The 14,101-nt window shown below is 41.4% G+C and overlaps 1 protein-coding gene across 1 annotated transcript in view; it reads left to right on the top strand.

Moving 5' to 3' along the window:
- LOC311147586 (MAP kinase-activated protein kinase 2-like) overlaps window positions 1-13,317 on the top strand; it is a gene marked incomplete at both ends in the record, with an annotated part of 32,252 nt that extends 18,935 nt beyond the window's left edge. Inside the window, 11 exons of the mRNA XM_084184329.1 lie at window positions 1,594-1,733; window positions 1,808-1,872; window positions 5,103-5,182; window positions 5,280-5,371; window positions 5,719-5,753; window positions 5,936-6,011; window positions 6,120-6,244; window positions 6,385-6,470; window positions 7,315-7,395; window positions 7,641-7,776; window positions 13,160-13,317. Coding sequence (XP_084040455.1) covers window positions 1,594-1,733; window positions 1,808-1,872; window positions 5,103-5,182; window positions 5,280-5,371; window positions 5,719-5,753; window positions 5,936-6,011; window positions 6,120-6,244; window positions 6,385-6,470; window positions 7,315-7,395; window positions 7,641-7,776; window positions 13,160-13,317 — 1,074 coding nt within the window. The remainder of the gene's footprint in view (window positions 1-1,593; window positions 1,734-1,807; window positions 1,873-5,102; window positions 5,183-5,279; window positions 5,372-5,718; window positions 5,754-5,935; window positions 6,012-6,119; window positions 6,245-6,384; window positions 6,471-7,314; window positions 7,396-7,640; window positions 7,777-13,159) is intronic.
- Window positions 13,318-14,101: the final 784 nt, after the last annotated feature.

The raw sequence follows: 14,101 nt of genomic DNA on the forward strand, positions 1-14,101 counted from the left end.
CTCTGTGACTGCCAACAAGGGTTTTGCCACCAAGTACTAAATCATGTTTTGCAGAGGGGTCAAATACTTATTTCCCTCATTAAAATGCAAATCAATTTATAAAATTTTTGACATGCTTTTTTCTGGATTTTTTGGTTGTTATTCTGTCTCTCACTGTTCAAATAAACCTACCATTAAAATGATAGACTGATCATTTCTTTGTCAGTGGGCAAATGGACAAAATCAGCAGGGGATCAAATAGTTTTTTTCCCTCACTGTATGTGGGAACTCCTTCAAGACTGTTGGAAAAGCATTCCAGGTGAAGCTGGTTGAGAGAATCCCAAGAGTGTGCAAAGCTGTCAAGTGAAAGGGTGGCTATTTGAAGAATCTCAAATATAAAATATATTTTGATTTGTTTAACACTTTTTTGGTTACTACATTATTCCATATGTGTTATTTCATAGTTTTGATGTCTTCAGTATTATTCTACAATGTAGAAAATAGTAAAAATAAAGAAACACCCTTGAATGAGTAGGTGTTCTAAAACATATTTGTACGTGTTTTGAGAGTCTCACCTTTTCATGGAGGTTTCATATTAGTGTGTAGCCTAAACTGTGGGCAGATTGGCAGTACCGACTTCAGACGAGTCACTTGACACTTGTAGGTGTCGTAGAGCAAAACCGAGAACACCATCGTGTCTCATGGTCTGACAAACACCACTGTAGCTCGGCCGCCTTCCACCGCTGATGCGGAAGGCCACCATTGGCGGACGCGGTGGATTGAGACACAAAAACATGTCTAGCTTAAACAGACTGATGGGGATTTTTTATTATTATGCTAATTCAATTTCCACTGTGGCGCGGACATCGACTCTAGGAGGTTATTCATGCATCTGACTGTAAAGTGATTGTCAATGTGTGTTTGCTTACTAGCCACACGACAGGCAGGCCAAGGTTTAAGCATTCACCTTTTCAACCAGCTTGGTGTTTTGTGTGGTATTGTTCTTGAACTCCCAAATGGGTGAGTAATGTCATTAGGTTGCATTAGGCTTGTTCCATCTAGGAAGGAAGGCAATTGTATTATAATGTGTCTGAGGCTGCCGTAATCAGATCTGATTGTCAAAATAAGGGAAGTGACTACCTCTGGATGGCTTTTGCTCCGTCGTGGTTTGAGGGTCTCAACTTGGAGTGAACTGAGGACGGAAAATCTACTGCATTCTTTTTCTAATTCAGAAACAATGACAAGTTAGACACTGCATGTTTGAGACCCCTGGCCTGATGTACTATCAATAGTGGAGAAAGTAGGCTACACTAGACACTGGTTGGGGAGAAATCTAGATGTAACCTTTTGAAAGACATTAGTCAGCAGCTCAGCTCTGTGTGGTTTACCATAACCATTGTTGGTTATTGGTTCGGGTCTAAAAATCCCCTGCTCATGCTGGTAATTGTCTCTCACTCTTCCTCTTCCATCATATTGCTTTAACTTTTATTTAGACCTATTATCTTTGATATCAGTGGTAATGGTGGTAAGGAGAGGAGGAAAGGAAGCCATTAAGATCAGATGTAATCTCTGATACCCTTCTCTCTTCTCATCTACTCCGCCCCCTCTTTTCAGATGCTGCAGGACTGTGCGGATGCTCGTCGGGAGGTAGAGCTCCACTGGAGGGTGTCGCCCTGCTCTCACATCGTACGCATCATGGACGTCTACGAAAACCTCTACCAAGGCAGGAAGTGCCTGCTCATCGTCATGGAGTGGTGGGTCACACACATACACACACACACACACAAATTTAGTCTATGTTATTCAATGTTTTCTCTCTCCATTTTAGCATGCATGGAGGTGAGCTATTCCGCCAATTTCAAGACCGAGGGAACCAAGCATTCACAGAAAGAGGTAATGAGTAGGGCTGTTACAGTGACCATATTACCGCCACACATATTACCGCCACACGGCGGTCACAAGTCATGAGAGTCAAATTCCACGTGACCGTTTAGTCACGGTAACTAGGCTTCTCCAAGCTCTGATGCTGCTGATGGTCATTAGTAGCCTACCAAACTTGCTAACTGCCTGGTACTCAGCACTCTATTGTCTCTCTAATCACTCTGACATCAATGCAAATGTAATCAAAAATCTAATCAAACACTTCATGAGATGGCCTCTATTAAAAAGAGGAGGATCCCATCAGCTTTCTATAGACTAGACCTACTATATTTATTTATAAACTCTCCAAATATTAAGCACAATGCTTCTCTTTACAATAGGAGTATAGCCTACCTGGCTGACATGAAAATGAACAACGGGAAAAGCATCCTCCATACGCTATTTAAGTGCATAGATTACCTGTATTTTTTTCCCCCGCTGCCCCTGTTTCGAGACAGGTGCATGATAATGGTCCATTCTAAATCAGAACAAATTTCACACATACAGATGAAGTCAGAAGTTTACATACACATTTACATTTTAGTCATTTAGCAGACGCTCTTATCCAGAGCGACTTACAGTTAGTGAATACATATATATATTATTTTTTTATACTGGCCCCCCGTGGGAATCGAACCCATAACCCTGGCGTTGCAAACGCCATGCTCTATCAACTGAGCTACATCCCTGCCGGCCATTCCCTCCCCTACCCTGGACGACGCTGGGCCAATTGTGCGCCGCCCATGAGTCTCCCGGTCACGGCCGGCTGCGACAGAGCCTGGATTCGAACCAGGATCTCTAGTGGCACAGTTAGCACTGCGATGCAGTGTCTTAGACCACTGCGCCACTCATACACCTTAGTCATACACCTTAGCCAAATATATTTAAACTCAGTTTTTCACAATTCCTGACATTTAATTCCCTGTTTTAGGTCAGTTAGGATCACCACTTTATTTTAAGAATGTGAAATGTCAGAATAATAGTAGAGAGAATGATTTATTTAAGCTTTTATTTATTTCATCACATTCCCAGTGGGTCAGAAGTTTACATACATTCCATTAGTATTTGGTAGCATTGCCTTTAAAATGTTTAACTTGGGTCAAACATTTTGGGTAGTCTTCCACAAGCTTCCCACAATAAGTTGGGTGAATGTTGGCCCATTCCTCCTGACAGAGCTGGTGTAACTGAGTCAGGTTTGTAGGCCTCCTTGCTCGCACACGCTTTTTCAGTTCTGCCCACAAATTTTCTATAGGATTGAGGTCAGGGCTTTGTGATGGCCACTCCAATACCTTGACTTTGTTGTCCTTAAGCCATTTTGCCACAACTTTGGAAGTATGCTTGGGGTCATTGTCCATTTGGAAGACCCATTTGCGACCAAGCTTTAACTTCCTGATTGATGTCTTGAGATGTTGCTTCAATATATCCACTTAATTTTCCTTCCTCATGATGCCATCTATTTTGTGAAGTGCACCAGTCCCTCCTGCAGCAAAGCACCCCCACAAAATGATGCTGCCATGCCCGTGCTTCACGGTTGGGATGGTGTTCTTCGGCTTGCAAGCCCCCTTTTTCCTCCAAACATAACGATGGCATTATGGCCAAACAGTTCTATTTTTGTTTCATCAGACCAGAGGACATTTCTCCAAAAAGTACGATCTTTGTCCCCATGTGCAGTTGCAAACCGTAGTCTGGCTTTTTTATGGCGGTTTTAGAGCAGTGGCTTCCTTGCTGAGCTGCCTTTCAGGTTATGTCGATATAGGACTTGTGGAGGTCTACAATTATTTTTTTCTGAGGTCTTGGCTGATTTCTTTTGATTTTCCCATGATATCAAGCAAAGATGCACTGAGTTTGAAGGTAGGCCTTGAAATACATCCACAGGTACACCTCCAAATGACTCAAATTATGTCAATTAGCCTATCAGAAGCTTCTAAAGCCATGACATTATTTTTTAAAAATGTCCAAGCTGTTTAAAGGCACAGTCAACTTAGTGTATGTAAACTTCTGACCCACTGGAATTGTGATACAGTGAATTATAAGTGAAATAAACTATCTGTAAACAATTGTTGAAAAAATTACTTGTGTCATGCACAAAGTAGATGTCCTAACCGACTTGCAAAAACTATAGTTTGTTAACAAGAAATTTGTGGAGTGGTTGAAAAACGAGTTTTAATGACTCCAACCTAAGTGTATGTAAACTTCCGACTTCAACTGTATATGTAAAGACAAGATTAAATCAAGAATAGTGTGATGGGTGACTATTAGCCTATCGCTTGTGAATGATATATTTTCATTTGTGAATGATGCACTGCTGTTGCGCATGCTTTTTTTGTGACTTTTTCCAAATCATAAACTGATGAAGTGTGTACAGCCTGCGCAAAAAACAATGCAGAGTGCTGTTGCGCATGCCTTTCATGCAACTTTTTTCAAATCATCATTAGTCACATCATGCAGCCTTAGAATGTATTAAAAATCTAAACATATAGCCCAACGTTTGTATCACAACTAAAGTTACATAAATAACTCTAAATGAAGCATATAGGAGTACCTGTTTCTTTGTTAACCGCTTAACACAGAATAGCCGCATGTGCGCACTCCCTCAAATCGGTTGGAGAAAATATCCTTTCTATTTTATTCAGCTTTGTTCAATTGTATTCTTCATACTATAAAATAATATAAAAGAATGCCACAGAATTCTAAGCAAATCTTGTCTGCTAAATGAACTAGCCAAAGCCATATGGCATAGCCAGATCAGGGCCTAACATAAGGACAACTCAGAGTATGCTATTCTGTTCTTCTGAAATAGACTACATTTTCTTCATATCATGTTTCTTTAGACCTGTCTAAAATAAATAATGCATTTATTGTGATGGTGTAGGCTATATTACATGGATTTATTAGACTTTTTTTAATGTAGATGTTCCAAAGGTCTGCATCAGTGGTTTGTAGGCTATGCATGGAAGCCAGGAGATGCTAAATGTGTTTATGTTAATTAACGGTCAGTAACCGTGAGACCTGCAGTTATTTGCTTCACAATCACCGGCTGACAAAATGTAATGACCACCACAGCCCTAGTAATGAGAAATCCTTTCTCTAATTTCTGACCATTTGAATAATGTCTCCCTTCACTCCACTGGTATTCAACTCTGTTCACTCGCTCAGTTATGCCTCTCTAACTCAGTCTTTCTCTTCTCTCCCACCCCATCTAGAGGCCTCTGACATCATGAAGAGTATAGGAGAAGCCATCCAGTACCTGCATTCCATTAACATCGCTCACAGAGACATTAAGGTAAAGTCTGTCAATGAACAGAATTATACTAAAACATCCCTTATTTTACATACATGATCAGTCCAATAAATAATCATGCTATTTTCTCATCCCTCAGCTAGAGAATCTGTTGTACACCTCCAAAAGGCCAGACGCACTCCTCAAACTTATTGATTTTGGGTTTGCCAAAGAAAGCACCACACTCAACTTGTCACGCCCTGGCTCTAGGGACTCTTTTATGTTGAGCCAGGGTGTGTAGAGTCTATGTTTTGTGTTCCTTGTTTCAGTTTCTAGTTCATGTGTATCTATGTTGGCCGGGGTGGTTCTCAATCAGAGGCAACGAGAATCAGCTGTTGCTTGTTGTCTCTGATTGGGAACCATACTTAGGCAGCCTGTTTGGCACAGTGTATTGTGGGATCTTGTTCTGTGTATGGTTTGTGGGTTGTTACCAAGGACTTCACGTATTGTTTTGTTCGTGTGGTGAATTAAATGATAAAGTATGTTCGCATTCCACGCTGCGCATTGGTCCAATCCTTTCAACGACCGTGACACAACTCCTTGGCAACGCCATGCTACACCCCCTTTTATGTTGGTAAGGGCACGCGACTCGGTCTACATGCTTGCTGTTCAACAGTCTTACTGACTGGTTTATAATACAGTCTAAACCCTGTTGGTACAATTATTCATGAATATTTCAGTGGCACTGATTATTAGGTTCATAAAATATAAGGCTTGAATGTATTCTAAGTCCGTATTTCCTCTCCTTGATCCCAGCCCCTGAGGTTCTTGGTCCAGAGAAGTACGACAAATGCTGTGATATGTGGTCTCTGGGCGTCATCATGTATATGCTGTAAGTGATACAAAATAGGTTGACAGCATGAATCAATTCCCAATAACAGCAGTGTACAGGACGTAGCACTTTACGTGGTTCTTATACATTCTCCTCTCCTCCACTTAGGCTGTGTGGATATCCTCCCTTCTACTCTAACCACGGCCTGGCCATCTCCCCTGGGATGAAAGAACGCATCAGGAACAGAGAGTACAAGTTCCCCAACGCAGAGTGGTCTGACGTGTCAGAGGAAGGTAAGAGAGAGAAGACAGGGGTATTTATATGGGCCGGATTCAAAATGAATATCATGACTTTGATGGTAATAATGCTGGGCAATTATGTGAATTGCTTACAAAAGTTGTAACTCTGTTTTCCTGTGTTTTCTCTCTCCCAGCCAATGAGCTGATCTGCCACTTACTGAAGACTGAGCCCACCCAGAGGATGAGCATCACAGAGTTAATGAACCACCCCTGGATCAAAGTAAGCACAGCACCGTTCTGTTATCCCCCTAGTCCAGGCAGTATGACCATGAAGCAATCGTTGTCGCATTTGTGTATTAATTACAAAGAACGCAATGTTATGATGATACATACTGATTATTCACGAGCAACTTTCAATGCAACAAGACCACCAGAAGAAAACAGAAGAGCGCAATTAATGGTAGTTTTTTTCAGAATGGAATTTCACAATTCTCAAAAGTCTCCAGTGATCGTATTACATTTTTGTTTAACCTTACTTTATCTAGGTTAGTCTCATTGAGATAATCATCTGTTTTTCAAGAGAGACCTGGTCGAACCAAGACAGCAGCAGAGGGGAACAATGATTCAGACAAATATCAAACATAACACAGATACATTACAATTACAGAAACATAGAAGCGTCATGGATAAAGTTAATCATATGTACCACCGCATGAAGTCCTAATGACAACCACATTCCTCATTAACATGTGAGTCAACCAAACTAAACTGGCCATGTAATGTCAACACAAGACATCTTTGCTGTCATAGCATATTATGTTGTTGCACTCGCATCCTTTTCTTGCCTGGTTGTCCAGTCTGTTTGTGTTTAAGCTAACTAAGTTTTGGTTCTTTGTCATGCCAAAGAAACTGGCCTCACTGCAATGTTAACTTGGCAACCATAAAACCACATACGGTATGGGACCGGGCTCATCTTTTGTTACAATGTTTTTTTATAATAATTGACCTTCCTAGAGTTGCTGAATACTTTTCACATTTCCAGTTTGATCCTATATTCATGTTCCTTGATTGGACACAATGTGTTTTCCAGAGCAATGAGCTAACCTATACTGGTCTCCCTGCAGCAGTCTATGGAGGTTCCTCAGACCCCTCTCCACACCAGTCGTGTGCTGCAGGAGGAACAGGACATCTGGGAAGAGATCAAGGTGAGCACTGGCACTGCAGTGATGTGAATGCATTCTTTCTGCTTCTTACTTGGATCCACACACCTCTAGCATGCAGATTGGGCACAAAAACAACAATATCCTACTCTAGATTGTACAAAATACAGTGTTTTGGTCTGCTTCTATCCACACAATTGCGCATTTGCTCCTTTGGATTTTCTCTGTGCTTTACACAATATTTTAATTGTTTCTTTGCGATATGCTAATGGTGTGATTTTTGTTACTAGGATGAATTTATGAATGCCCTGGCAACTATGAGAGTGGACTGTGAGCAAACCAAAATCAAGGCCATCGAGCACTCGATCAATCCCCTGCTGATTAAGAGGAGGAAGAAAGCAAGAAATGCAGCCAGTGAGCCACCAGGCCCGTGAAACAAAATAACTTACACCACACACACACACACACACACACACACATTACATTGCCATTCAAGGTAAAGAACCATATTTTGTTAATTTGCTTTCTTGTCCACATAGAGATCCAATGTTTATCATCACGTCTCGGTGATGCAGTGGGTTTTTCTGTCGTTGTTACTGATCACTATGCAAGCTGACAGCACTGTAACTAATCCAGGATCTGACCCAGCTCTGTTCTGTGTTTTTCATTGTTGAGTCCCCTCAGTATTGGCCACATGTTTTTCATACTGTATCTATGGGTCTTCAGATGATACTGTCATGGTTAGCTGAGAGACCATGACAACAATGTGAATGACCCTCCAGTTATACTGTGGTTCCACTGCTTTAAGGACATGGCTAAGTTGGTTTCTGCTATGCACTGGTTAACTCTACACAATGGAGGAAGCATCGTTTTTGTTTGTGTATAATTGAATGTCTTTTAGTTCCTTTAGTTGTATATACTTATTCACACCTCACACCAACAGTATACATTTTCTATTTGTTGTGTGGGGTTTTTGTTGCCATGAATGCTTTTGTTTTGATTGGACCTCTGAATTGTATGAACGCAGTTGAAAGTGTTTTCATTGTTGGTTGGGTTTGATTTCTTAGCCAACGCACCTGTGGCCAGAGTTATAGCCAGCATCTTTTTCGAGTGGACTGACTGTTTAGAGAGACTGTGTGCCTTGAGGACGTTGGGAAAAAATACTTACTTGAGATCTGTGCACGTAGCCTAACTTTTCACACAAATCTCCCATTGAGGTTATGCATGATTGAAGTTCAAGATCTGTGCACTAATCTCAAATTCGGATTTTTCCCAATGTGATGACGGTGAGGGAATATTCAAGCCACTTTGTGGAGGTAGCAAATGTATATAATGTTATCAAATATCCAACCCATAAAATGAGCTCACAAAATCCCCACATCCCACCGATGGTGTAGCCCACTTCACAACTATCCTGATGAAAGTCACAGTTCAATGCTGATTGCACTTGTTTAAATATCTTATCAGTGAATTTCTACTAATGAACTATACAACAGAAGTGTCACTATCAGTTTCCACGCAGAAGCAATAATGTTGTTGAGGGTTTCTGCTGTGATGGGGAACACTGAGGGTAAGGGCACCATTGTAATGCATGGGGGAATGGTGGGACACATATGACATGTAGCACGTCTAGTCTCAAACTGCTATACTAATGTCCTGGCTGTCTTTTACTGTGGATTAAAACTTGTACAAACTCCCTTATCCACGCGAATGTGTTGATTCATTTGTGACTGATGGTGTTGTGCCAGAATCCTAAAGTAACCTTGATGTCATACTGGGGCAATGCAGGATATTATCCTGTTTGTGCAGCCCTGAGCACCCTCTGCTGTCATGGAGATGGAAAGACAACCTCTGACACAGTGCCTTCAGAAAGTATTCAAACCCCTTGACGTTTTCCACATTTGTTGTGTTACAAAGTGGGAGTAAAATGGATTGAATTGTCTTTTTTTTGGGTCAACGATCTACAGAAAATACTAATGTCAAAGTGGAAGAAAAATTAAAGACAAAATGGTTAGATAAGTATTTACCCTCCTGAGTCTTTGTTAGAATCTCCTTTGGCAGAGATTAGAGCTGTGAGTCTCTAAGAGGTTTCCACACCTGGATTGTGCAACATTTGCCCATTTATTATTTTCAAAATTCTTCAACCTCTGTCAAATTAGTTGTTGATCATTGCTAGACAACCATTATCGCCACTCAGGACAGTCACTGTCTTGGTAAGCATCTCCAGTGTAGATTTGGCTTTGTGTTTTAGGTTATTGTCCTGCTGAAAGGTGAATTCATCTCCCAGTGTCTGGTGGAAAGCAGACAGAACCAGGTTTTCCTGTAGGATTTTGCCTGTGCTTAGTTCCATTCCGTTTCTTTTTTATCCTGAAACTCCCCCATCCTTAACGATTACAAGCACACCCATAACATGATGCCGCCACCACTATGCTTGAAGATATGGAGAGTTGTACTCAGTAATGTGTTGTATTGATTTTCCCCAAACATAACACATTGTATTCAGGACAAAAAGTTAATTGCTTTGCCACATTTTTTGCAGTATTACTTTAGTACCTTATTGCAAATGGGATGCATGTTTTGGAATATTTGTATTCTGTACAGGCTTCCTTCTATTCAGTCTGTCAGTTAGGTTAGTATTGGGGAGTAACTACAATGTTGATCCATTCTCAGTTTTCTCCTATCACAGCCATTAAACTGTTTTAAATTCACCATTGGCCTCATGGTGAAATCTTTGAGTGGTTTCCTTCCTCTCCAGCAACTGAGTTTGGAAGGACGCATGTATCTTTCTAGTGACTGGGTGTATTAATACACCATTAAAAGTGTAATCAATAACTTCATGCTCAAAGCGATATATTTTTATTTTTTTTACTCATCTACGATTGGTGCCCTTCTTTGTGAGGAATTGGAAAACCTCACTGGTCTTTGTGGTTGAATCTGTGTTTGAAATTCACTGCTCGACTGAGGGACCTTACAGATATTGTATGTGCGGGGTACAGAGATGAGGTAGTCTTTCAAAAATAATGTTTAACACTATTATTGCACACAGAGTGAGTCCATGCAACTTATTATGTGACCTTTTCCCCTCCTGAACTCATTTAGGCTTGCCATAACAAAGGAGTTGAATACTTAATGACAAAGACAGTTCTAAAAACATAATTCTACTTTGACATTATGTGAGGGCCAGTGACAATAAATCTAAATTGAAACAATTTTAAATTCAGGCTATAACACAACACAATTTGGACAAATTCAAGGTGGCTTGGAGCCATTTCCCCTGATGTGTTAGATGTGTGGTTACATCCAGCAGATCAATTCCCCCCTTCTCCCCCAACTTACTGTTGGGAGTTAGAATAGTAGAAATACACAAGGTGATATTTGTTTTTGAATCAGCAGTTTTTCTCGTCAATCACTGACAGTCACTCAATTAGCACGTCAGTAAATCATTTTCTGATTGGTAAGTTAGTCTATCCAGTTATCTAAACTTGTAGGAATCATGGTCGACCGGGGGGGCCCCATTGAGTTTGTTAGTCACTCTCACTCTGATATCATATTAAAAACTGCAAACATTTCTCTCCACCCCATGGCAAAATGTGTAGAATTGCTGGAAATTAACTCTAAAACATTTTTTTCTCCCCGCTTTCAAGAGTGGCGCAGCTAAAATGTTTTGCTCACAAGGTGGTGGTTTGCTCCCCCAACAAAATGTCCCTCTGACTGCATGTGTGTATGGATCTCATAATATAGTTCAGATTTTTTGTGGCCCACACCCCCATCAAAGTTGCCTATCCCTGTTCTAGATCAAAGATAAAATATACACACTATTGGATGTGTTAATTAAAGCACGATGCTCAAATGGAAGAAATATGCATTCTATTCTATTTATTCATCTTGCTTCAACAAAACATATCTTTCCTATTCAAACTTTATTTTTTGGCTTATTTTCCTTTGCCAGGGGTGACCAGTATTGGCCATAGAAGACTGCTTTATGTGCAGCTAGGCTTTTGTTCCAACCCTGCAATCATCTGATTTGAAGATTAGTTGAATCAGGTGTGTTACTGCTGGGTTAAAACACAGTTATGCGCCCACCACAAGGACCAAGGCATTGCACCGGTAAGCACTTTGCATTCTTTCTGCTTGGTGTCATTCGGATCACAAGCCTGGCCTATCTTCACTACGCATGGAGAGCTCCATTATCAAGTCTACTTGGAGCTCCTCAGGCAGAATCAGTGGTGCCAGCACCCTTATCACAGAGGTGTATGTTTAGATGCAGACACTTGGGCACAAATATAGCATTTTAATGGTGTTTAAGTCATGGATTTAGATCCTGAGGTTGTTTGTAGTTTGAGGTTGTATGTTTCAGTAAGTGCAGCAGTGTCCTGGCAATATCCAGGTATACCCAATATTCATCCATTGCTCTTGCCATGTTATAATAATAATATGCCTTTTAGCAGACGCTTTTATCCAAAGCGATTTACAGTCGTGCGTGCATAAAATTTTTTTTGTGTGTATGGGTGGTCCCGGGGATCGAACCCACTACCTTGGCGTTACAAGCGCCGTGCTCTACCAGCTGAGCTACAGAGGACCATGTTCATACCCCATTCAATGGAAGGGCAGTTTCTTTGTGATAAAAGACAATGGTAATTAACTGTGGCAAGTGTTAACAACACTACTTTGGTTCTGGACTTTCTCTTTCCACAGGATGCAGATAAGTTGAGATCATTTGGAAAGTTCAGGCAATTGTTTGCTGTTTTCCAGGTAATGGAGGAAAGAGGAGCCTATTTGTCTTTCCAGTTAAATTAATATAATTTGCATTAAGGCTTCAAAGCTGTGAGTTTGTGCCCCGAGGCGGTCAGACACAGAGAAGAGCACATCCAGGGACCATTTTTCTAGGATTAAATGCTTAGAAATAGAATGAATAGAACGGAAGAATCATTGACTTGAATTTGGACTGGATTTCCTATCGGATAGGATTAAATGTTTAGAAATAGAATGAATAGAATGGGAGTCACCGTTCAAGTCTATGATTCGTCCATTTAATTGATTCTATTTCTATGCAGTTAATCCTATCTGATAGGCGAAATCCAGATAGATAACTTTTGCCCTGGTATGAAGGTCTAATTTGATTGCAGGATACAATGCTGACAATATCCAATCATGCAATACATGCTAAGGTACTATATGTCGTACCATACCCCCCTTTTCCTGCACTCCTTTCCTGAAAGCCTTCAGATAGAAACATCAAGGCATAGCCCTTTGCTGATATAAAGCTAATGATAAGCTACAACAGAGAGGGGGGAAACAAGGTTGTTAAAGACCAGATGGTAGCGCCGCCAACACACAGATGGGATTTACAGTATATTGACATGGCTGGGGGTGATATGTTGTCTTACATAGTTGTGGAAAGTGTATGTGTTGTAAAGAGACAGAGTGGCTGGGATGCAGCTGGGGAGGGAGAGAGAGGGATGACCGAGAGAGGGGAGAGGGCTATTTACACCATGCTAAAACCGCTCTCCAGCTCAGTCTGAAGGAGACCCTGCAACAGAGACTGGGGAGGAGCGACTGCCTCTAAACAACAGCTGGAATTTTAATTCATGCTTATTTCCATTCATTTGTAAAATTATGTATTTAAATTAAAGTCATTGTTTGTGGATAAACATACTTGGAGAGTTTGAGTTTTCATTGAGCACCAATGAAAGGCTTTGACAATGTGAGTAATGGACAACCTTCAATTATAAAATTTTTTTACGTAGAATTCAAATCACCACAGTTTATACCTGTATTCTGATCTATGTTCCCTTTCCTCTCCCTGCAGTGACCATGCGGACAGTGGTACACCTGATCGTGGCTGGACTGGTGAACCTGAGCTACACCCATCACCCCAATGCCCTCAAGTGGCTCAACTACCTGCGAAGCCGCCACCACCCCTCGTCCATGTGGGCCGAGCGGCTGGACGATGACTGCACCCTGTAGTGTGACTGCCCCGCCAGCTTCCCCGTAGTCATGTACGGCCACAGCTGCAACCAACAGCACATCCCGTATGTCCCCTCCCGTATGAAGTATGTCTACCTACAGCGCAACCAGATCACAGGCATCCAGGACGGGGTCTTTGACAACGCCACCAGCCTGGTCTGGGTCATGCAACACCAGAACCAGCTCAGCTCCGACAAAGGTGGGCAAGAACGTCTTCAGCAAGCTCAAAAACCTGGACCGCCTGTACTGGCATAACAATGAGGTGACCTGCGTGCCCACGAACCTGCCCTAGTCCATCAATGATCTACACCTGTGTCACAGCAAGATCTCCAAGATCCAGTGGCCGTGGTCGAATCTGAAAAGTTACTGCATCGAATTTCACAATATAGTTGCCTAAGATTTACATTTTTATTACGAAGAGATGGCTTATTGTTTAATGTTTTCAACTTTCAGATTGTTTTTCTCTCTCACCTGACCAACACATGACCAACAACAAAACAACATTCCCAACCATTGCTGTCAGGGAGGTATTCAAGAAGAAATCACCAATAAACTGTGCCTTCTCTCTCTGTCCTCATGTCAGAGTTCTTCCAATGAGGTTTCCGGTGTGTGTTGGACATGATGAATTACTCCCAGCTCAGAGTGCTGCGTATGGAAGTCAACAAGATCAGTGCCAAAGATGTCCCTGCTTAGGCCGTCTACTGCCTGCGCCTCCATCCATCTGTAACCCTACCTATCCTCTACCATTATTGGCTGCATTCCAATTCCAGAGGTATGTTGCCTA

This window comes from Coregonus lavaretus (assembly GCF_964263955.1).
Source record: "Coregonus lavaretus genome assembly, chromosome: 20".
NCBI classification, from domain to species: domain Eukaryota; kingdom Metazoa; phylum Chordata; class Actinopteri; order Salmoniformes; family Salmonidae; genus Coregonus; species Coregonus lavaretus.